Raw genomic sequence first — 9,179 nt, forward strand, 5'->3', positions numbered from 1 at the left:
TCTGCATAAAATTGCAAATATTTTTAAGCACAAGTAACGGAAAGTGGCACACTGATCTGAAACAAAATTACGACATCCTGTGCATCTAATGGGCCATAAATTTCTCTGTGGACTTAGTGGCCTGACTGATTTATTTTGTTCTTTTGTCACACTGATTTTCAGATTTATATATTAGGCCTTCTATAGTCTTTTATACTCAGTGCACCTCTGTTAATAAATCATAACAGCACAAGTCCTGTTTATATGTGATATAAATTTTAACTACCGTTTTATAGCATACATGAAATGAGGCTTTTTTCCCCCTACAAAATACCACTCCATATGAACTATTCCTGAAAAATCTATTTTTTACCAATATTGTGTTTAAAAGAATTTGACCAAAATATTCATGTGTTTGGGAGATGATCACATGTTTAGTCCAGAGGTAGAAAATTGAATTATCAGACCAGCTAAAAGGTAGGAAAAATAGGTTTGGCAAATTGCTCTTGTCCATATGTTTTTCAATTGTTTCCTTGTACAAATACATGAGGTGTACTTGACAGGATTTGTAACATTAAAATTTAAGAACAGAAGCCACAGATGTGTAGAACTAAATAAAAATGCATCTAACTCAATATTGAATAGTCCTTGAGGTCTTGAGTCACTGATGCGTATAAAATTCATTAGCAGTTTTCAAATTGTTCTAGAATAGTTTTTTCTACTAAGTTGATGCATGGCATCTGTAACCTGTTTATTAAGGAAGAATACTTGAGTTAGAATGCAATTATTTATATTAATCAAATATAAATATATCTTTAAAAGGGTTAGGGAAAATATTAGCATCAGTGAGAAGCTAGTAATTGTTACTAAATACACTGGATGCAGAGCTTCGTGATGTAATAAGGAAGCTTGAATCTTTTTGGCATTTGTATTAATTTTGGAATATTTCTTTAACTTGAAGATCACAGTGATACAAAACTCCTTGCAACAACAGAAGAAGGGAAAGAACTTCAGACAGCCGAAATTAAAACAGTAGATTTTCAAGAGAATAACAAGCTTGAAATTGACAGACTATCAAACTGCCAGGCATGTAAAAATGACATCTCTGTAAGTCATAGGAATTATCCTCAACTGGTTTCAGAAAAGCAAGATGGCAAAACAAATCCAACTGGCTTGGACACAGTAAAAACTCAGGATGTTGGAATCCAGACTTTGGATAGCAATTTGGGAAGGACTGCACAGAAGGAAATTACTGTTCCTCAGGCTGTTGAATCATCCACATTTAGAGAACTGATTCCTCAACACAACAGAGATAAGAGCAACTCCCTTGCTCAAGTGATGCATGGAATGCATCAAGAGAGTGAAGATACTTCAGTAGAACAAAATCTTGAGACACAAGAAGTTACTCATACAAAAGTAATTCCAATAAAAGACCAGAGTCACATCTATATAAATGGCAGTGATTTTGCTTCACCAGGAACAACTGCTGAAACTCCAGATGACTCTCCTGTAAAAGGTCAGCCTTTTTATAGACCGGACACCAAACCTAAACCCAAACCTGCTAATGAAATTACAAGGGATTACATACCAAAAATTGGGATGACTACTTATAAGATAGTGCCTCCAAAATTCTTAGAAATGATGAAGAGCTGGGAATCAGAAGTTCTATCAGATCATAAGGATCAAGAGGTATCTTCTTTGGAAGACCCCAAAGAAGTCATAGTGCAAACTGAAATTCCTCATCTGTCAGAAAGTGTGGGTCCTTTACAGGTTGGGTCACAAAATGAATCTGCAGCAGCAAATGGTCTGCTGCAGAGAGTGAACAGCATTTCTGAGCATACTGTGACCTCTGGAGGTGAGATTGCTACCGAGAGCAACCAGATGGAAAGAGAGTCTTTCAGGCAGCCTGTCCCACTGAAGCTAAACTTGGATAATACAAATGCTTCTTCTGAGACTCAGGACAAGTCAAATGCATTAAGTCCATTAAGTCCTACAATGAAGCCTAGTTCTTTTTATCTGCAGATGCAGCGAAGAGCATCAGGTCACTATGTGACATCTGCAGTTGCCAGAAGCACAGTTTGTGCTCCTAATTCAATTCAAAATGAAGTTAAGAATACAGAGATGGGTAAAAAAATCTCATCACCTGATTTGACTTCTTTGGCTTTACAAAAAACAAGTAGTCCCTCTCCTCCTGCAGATCAAGAAAAAGTTGATGATGGAAAAATCATTGAATCTTCCACTTCTCCTGTTAAAAGCAATAAGCCTTTAAATGTTCCCTCTTGTCCTCCAGCACCACTGAATCTAAGAACTCTCAGAAATTTTGCAGTTCCAAAGCCATACTCCAGCTCAAGACCATCCCCTTTTGCTCTTGCTGTCTCATCTGCCGTCAAAAGGTCACAATCATTCAATAAGACGCGTACAATCACTAGCCAGGCGCCCAGAGAGGAATTTCCAGTGGAATTCTCCTCTGTCCCTTCGGCAGCTGGATTCTCCTCAGCTACCTCCATGCCTGAAGTGAAAAGTCCTTCCTTACAGACCATAACAGCGGGGTCACAAAATAGTCTAATGGATAAGGTAAACTTTATTTCTAATACAAATTGACTGTGGATCCTATGCCATTAAGTGCAACCAACGTAAAGGCTTGTTTCTGAACTGCTTCCTGGCCAGAAAGTGCTGTATTTGTGCAGGGAAAACACCCTGTCCCCCTGGTGTCCACCAGCAGCACAGCATTATAATGAAGTGCAGGAATACAGGGAATGTTAAAAATGAAAGCAACATCATTCAGATGATTGGAGATAATTATTTCCTGCCATAATTAGCATCCCCTACTTTAAAGAACTGTAAATTAAATAGTTATATATCCTGTGTAGTACTTATTTTTATGTTTGGAGTGTTTACAATTTGTTCTTTATAGTTCTATGTCTTGGTTTCTTAAATTTAATTCTGAGTGGTATGATCCATTTGGCTTCAAGTGGTCATGCCACAAGCACACTTGAATGGAGCTATAAAGCTTTGCTAGCATAATTACATGAGAAAGAAACTATGTGCTATGCTGGAAATGTGGCTGATGTCAGAAATCTTGAACCAGCAAACACTAGAATGGCAGCAGTTTGCTATGCAACCTTGTGCCAGGTTGTTTCAGATTTCCATTTATAACTAATTCAGATGAAAACTTTTTGGCTTCTTTTCCTTCCAATTCCTCCCTTTATAGAAAGACAGCTATGTGCATAGTGAGCAGAAGAGTCAGGCGCAGTCAGGTGCTTCCCCTGACCACCCACGCCCTGTCACTAAGAGACAAACCGTGATGACGCTCCCGCGCGCTGACCCCGAACAGATCCACCAGAGCCTGCTGGCTGCAATCCGCTCTGGAGAAGCTGCTGCCAAATTGAAAAGGGTGAGTTTTCATCATTGCATCCAAAACAAAGAACTCATGGTACTTCCTTCAGAATTACCATACTAATGCCTGATTCTAAAAGCAGTTAGTGTTGGCACAAACTGCTGCCAAGAGGTCTCTTAACAATGGGAAGGGAGGTGGGGAAGAGGGTCAGTTTTGCAGAATAAACTGGTGAATGCACCCACAGAGCTTCAAATGTCTGTAATTTCGTACAGTACGAACGTAATCAAAATCTTCCTGAAATGAAGGTTATTCTAGGTTATCATTAAGTATCCTGTCCATAAAATCTGATTTGTTTGTTTACATGGTTTGAAAAGGTTTGGCTTTAGAAAACCTGCTGAACAGCTTTGTTCTAGACCTGAAGTGGCTACAATCTTTTTCAGACAGATAACACACGTTTCTGAAGACAATTTTCTTATTTATTACACTTTATCAGGTCCTTAATCTGTTAGGCATCATAACTAAGATATTTCTCAATCTTTTGTCAGCAGTCCCAGAAGGACCATCTTCCCCTACCCCCTCTGGTTAAAAACTTTCTCTCCTAAAATTAACCTAGATATCTCTCATTGGGTAAAACAGTCTGCATTTCTAAAATCTGTACTGCTTTAAGTATGCAACCAGAAAATCATAGTTTCACAAAGTTTTCTTGACTTCACATTAGTAATTTGCATTCTGTTTTGAGGAATAATTTTTCATTGCAGAAGGTCAAAGGAATTCAGAAGGTTTTTTTTCCTTCCCTTTTCCACTTGAAATAACCTAATCCTGTGGGGTAGGTGGATACAAGGGACATTTTTGTTTGTTTTATGGAAGTCTGATTCCCTCGGGTCAAAATCTCACAGTGAATGGTCAGATAGTGGAACGTTCTGTTTCATAGGTTTTTGTTTCAGTGTAGCAGTGCAACAGCCTCTCTAAAGCTTGTTAAATCTCCCATCATTTCTACAGTGAATAGGAAGACTGAGTTTCCTGGAAAAGTTGCAAGCATGCTCAAGTAGGGTTTGATCTCTAGTCAGTAAAAATGGTATATAATACACTGTAGAATTGCTTTTAACTACATGTCAGTAATCATATTAAAAACAGGATAAGATTAAGAAAATGCTGTATTGTTCAGAATCCGTTAGAGGTGAAATCTGTTCTACCAGAAATACTGTTTGGATTTTATTTGCATATATTTTTAGGATTTTTTTTTCTTCTAGTGCATAATTACATTCTGAATAATATGACACTTCATTTATTTATTCATTATTTTTAATAGAAATGTTCTTAGTGTAGAGTTGACCCATATAGTCTTTATCAGTCAGGTACAAGAATGGCATGGGGAAGGGGAGAGAGATAATGACTGAAATTGGTTTTCCCCTCCCTTTCTCTTCTGTGGGTGGGAGATGAGCTTTGTCAGTAAATTACATGTTGAGACTGGGGTGATAAAAGGACTGTACTTTTTAAGAAGAAATTATAATAATGAAGAAGCTGTAACTGTAAAGAAGAGCACTCTGCAGCACAGAAATCTGAACCAGGCTTAAAAAAACCCCTGGAACACAAACAAAATGCAGTGAAGAACTCACTGAAGTTTTGCCAAGCATAAAATTGTACATGCTGTTCTTTTTGCTCTCAGATTGCATATGCTTTGGTACAGGTATGTCTGACAGCAGAAAGAGATTTCTTTGGCCTACAGCAAATTTAATAAAAACATGGTCTCATTTTATGTTTAACATGGACAACTGGCAGTAGTGGGGCAGAGAAATGAAGCATTTTGTATCAATAAGTTATTTGCACCCAAAAGTGCTTTTGAGAATTGAGAGGATTTCTAGAATGCATCCACCTCATAGCTTCCAGTATCGTGCTGCAGTCAGGAAAAGGAGTAGTAATCTGATCCATTTGAACAATGAGAGATGTCTGTCAGGTACTTGCTTCTCTTTTTACCTCTTATCATAATCTCTCTTCTTGCAGCTCTGAGAGCAATTTAAAAAATAAAATCCTGGCACGGCTTGCCAAGTTCTTTAATTTTTCACCCTCTGTTTTACTTAATATGTTGTGAGTATGCAGTGCTGAGATCTGTGGCCTTTTGTGTTGCTGGTGTTTCCTGTTCAATAGGGCCCTCAGTAATTACTAACTTAAAATGGGTCAAGTGAGGTTTCTTTTTAACGATTTTTCTCTTGAGAATGTTTTTATTGTGTTTAGTAAACTGTGTGCTGTGGTATGTGGTTCTCATGGCTGTGGAGCATCTACAGCTCCCATTAACTCCAGCTGGAGCTGTTGGGTTATGCAGTTCCACCGAAAATCAGGCTTTGGCTATCTCTGCTAAAAGTTACGGTTTGCTTGTGATAAAAGAAACATTACCACGGTATAAATTGTTAGAAGACTTAGTAAGAAATCAGGTTTGTTCAATATTTAATAAAAACATTTGGTTTAGTGATGCTTTCAAAAGTATTTCTTTGCAACCAGATGTGGAGAAGGACTAAAAATTATGTCTTTTGAATAATTATACATGAAATTTTTAGTCAGGATAAAATATGTTTCTTAGTAATGTCTTCTGTTTCCTCTTCCTTAGAATATAAGCTTACGAAATCATTAGGAGGTCTTCCATTGCAGTGAGAAGAACAGTAAATGAAATAACCTTGTGTAACATATTAGAGAGAGGAAAATCTGGAAATATAGGTTAACATTTCTCTAATATTTTTTTCTTTCTGTTTTTTTTCTTCCCCCACCCTGCCTCCAGGTTGGTCCTCCATCAAACACCATAGCTGTCAATGGAAGAGCCAGGCTTAATCCTTTGTATTCCACAGAAGCTAAGGCTAATCCCTAGATATTATACCAAATATTTTGCACTTTACTACTGCTTCATAGGCCAACTTAATACTAACTACAAATTTTTGAAAGTGTAAATGCGAGTATATGTTAATATATTTTTGTCAACGGTAATAACAATTTCAAGCTGGGTCATTTGATGCCTTGAAAAGATTATTAGAATATGTAAATTATAGTAATATTTTGCCTTTTTATCTTTATAAAGCTGACTATGCTGCTAAAATGTTTTAAGACAAGGTGTAGGTGAGCTTTGCTTATGATAGAATGAGAATTGAAGATTCTTGATTTTAGTCTGGACTAAACAATTTGTAGCACTATGCTGAAATTACAGATTGGAAGAGACCTAAAAGGTTTAGATTAAATAATTAATTTTCGACTGTGTATTACTTTAACAGATTGTATGAACTTAAATATACCACATGCTGCCTCCATATTACTTTATTAAATTAAAATTGTAATTAGTAGAAATCTTAATTCAATGCAAGACTTTGTTTCTGTCTAAAAAAAAAATTGATGTTTTTGTTCCTTTAGCAGACAGTAATTGGGATATATATTTGGATTTTTTTTTATTTTCTTGTAATTGTTTTTTCTGGTAGCACACACACAAAAAAATCAGAACATAAATTATTGGAAACTTTTGTACTACTCATAACCTTTTCTTAACAGTAGTGTGACATGATGTTTCTCTACTACTGTTTAAATATCTGTATATAGTATTTACCTAGCACTCAGATAAGCAATAATTTTTGTGAACTAATTATATCTTTAAGTAACCATCAACTTAGAGTCACTTACTAATAAAAAACAAATTCCAGTTTTGATACCTTATGAAATAGAATATTTTTTCACTAGAAGTATAACTAAAAAATGAACTGCTTTGAACTTATTAATATATTTCAATCTTAAAACCGCACAAAACCACATAAATCATGCTTATGTCAGATATCATATTTATAGATTAGCATTAAATACAAAAATAGGAATATCTATTAAAAGAAAATGTTCGACATTATATTTTATCTATTTTGAGTTTTTTGTCAAGATTATACATTTTGGGGGAGGGGTGGAAATAAGATCACACTCATGATGAAATAGCTACATTGTGGATGCATGCAGCAAGTCCTGGGGTATTTGCCATATTAAAATATTTTTGTGCTGGACTTGATTTAAAATTAAGCAATTTTATTTCGTTTCTATTCTCTAACTATATATATATGTTGTATTTTAGAAACCTTATGTAACTCAGTTTCAGAAACTGATCTATATGTGCATTTTCAAATTGTTTGCTGCCAGGTTTTTGTGCAATAATCTCAAAGAGGTCTAATTACTTTCCTAGTACAGAGTAATTTACCAGTTACAAGTTATGGTGTTGTATAACTTAATGCTGAAACCCTTTAAGAAATGTTTTAGTAAATAGAAATTCATAAAGAGATCTGAAGAACATTTTTTTTCATTGCTGTTCTCTCCTGTTTTCTCTCCTGTATCTTAGTCCCTTGTCAATGGCGTTACCACGTCCAATGTGTTACCACTTCCTTGTTCTTGCCTCCAATCAAGAGTTCATTCTGAGGGTGGGGGAAGCTCACATGGTAGTTCAAAAGATCTGTTTCAGGGTCTGACTGCAAAAGAAAGTTTCAACCTTCACTTGAAAATAGTGAGATATAGGGGCTTTTCTAGTTTCTAACTGGGACTTACATTCTGGATATCACGGTGTCTTGAGGGACAGCCTTGAAAATTGTAACTTGCTCCCTGGATTGTAGTCTGTGCTCGTTGTGATTTTTGAAGTCTGTGTTTTAGGCATTCCAATACACCATGCTGATCTTAAACTGCCAGAGAAGGGGTTGCATTGTGAAAGGGTCTTTTCCTTGTACTTTGGGTGTGTGGTAGTTAGAGGTTTTTTTCAAATGTTGGTATTCTCTGCCAAGGTGACCAAAGTTATTTATTAAAATAAATTTAATCTTCATCTGTGCTAATACAAATATATATGATGTTTCACTTTTTCAAACAAATCAACATAGTCCAATTTCTTATTTTGGGGAAAGTTCAAATAACCATACTTTGTTCTTTTCTTTAGTTTTGACAACAAAACTGTACTACTGTATGCTTCTTAGTCCCATATATTAAAAATAAACTCCCTTTTCATGTGAACTCCTGAAGGCAAATATCTTATGTAACAGAAATTAAAACCACCTTGCTTGAATTTTAGGGTTTCTTCTTTGTGTAACTGAACTTGCTTGATAACTAATTGAAATGTCTACACATGCTATAATACTGTGAAACTCTTCAATGAGACTTGTGACTAGCTGGCAATTTTGTTTAGCTAAACTTTCTCTTTCCCTCTTCTTCCAACATGTATATGTAAGACATTTTTAAATCTTGCTATTGTATTTCTACAGATGCTTTTTTTTCTTACACTCTTTTATTAAAGTCTATTAGAGAAACTCTTGTTGATAAACTTGATGTGTTTATTCATTATTCAACCATAAAAACATTTCTGCTCTAGAACCTCTAATAGCTATTAAAAAAAATCTGGCCAGCAGTGGCTGTTTGCAAGTGCTAGTGTACTCAGTGTGCTAGTGCTGGTGTACATTAACCACTAGAGTACTTACTAATGGTTAAAATATTTCTACTTAAAAAATATTTAATAAACTATAGCTGGACCCAGATTTTCATAGTTTTCCCTCAGCTATATGTGTTGGCCTGTTTAATGTCTTTTTCCTTTTTCCCCCCTATGTGATCTCCAAGAAAGCAAGAAAGACTACAATCTAACAGGCTATAGTCACATTTAATCTGAAGTGGCAAAGAAAGAAAAAATGAATTTCTTTCACATTTGCTTAAGGCTTTTTATAGCTCTGATTTATCAATAATACAATAAAAAGAATATTTTAAGTAGTTAAGCTGATTGCAGTTTTCTAAATTAAATACTTGAACTAAATGGGGAGATGGAATGCAGGAGCTGAAATTGGTCACCTTTGGTTAAACAGCATGATTGGTCTGATCAGCAGAC

General features: G+C 35.5%; 1 protein-coding gene across 1 annotated transcript in view; it reads left to right on the forward strand.

Annotated features, from left to right (window-relative positions):
- Nucleotides 1-8,627, forward strand: part of COBLL1 (cordon-bleu WH2 repeat protein like 1) — a 75,132-nt gene extending 66,505 nt beyond the window's left edge. Inside the window, exons 13-15 of the mRNA XM_066554042.1 lie at nucleotides 941-2,553; nucleotides 3,191-3,373; nucleotides 6,087-8,627. Coding sequence (XP_066410139.1) covers nucleotides 941-2,553; nucleotides 3,191-3,373; nucleotides 6,087-6,173 — 1,883 coding nt within the window. The 3' untranslated portion in view covers nucleotides 6,174-8,627. The remainder of the gene's footprint in view (nucleotides 1-940; nucleotides 2,554-3,190; nucleotides 3,374-6,086) is intronic.
- Nucleotides 8,628-9,179: the final 552 nt, after the last annotated feature.

The sequence above is a fragment of the Molothrus aeneus genome, chromosome 7, assembly GCF_037042795.1.
Source record: "Molothrus aeneus isolate 106 chromosome 7, BPBGC_Maene_1.0, whole genome shotgun sequence".
Classification (NCBI taxonomy): domain Eukaryota; kingdom Metazoa; phylum Chordata; class Aves; order Passeriformes; family Icteridae; genus Molothrus; species Molothrus aeneus.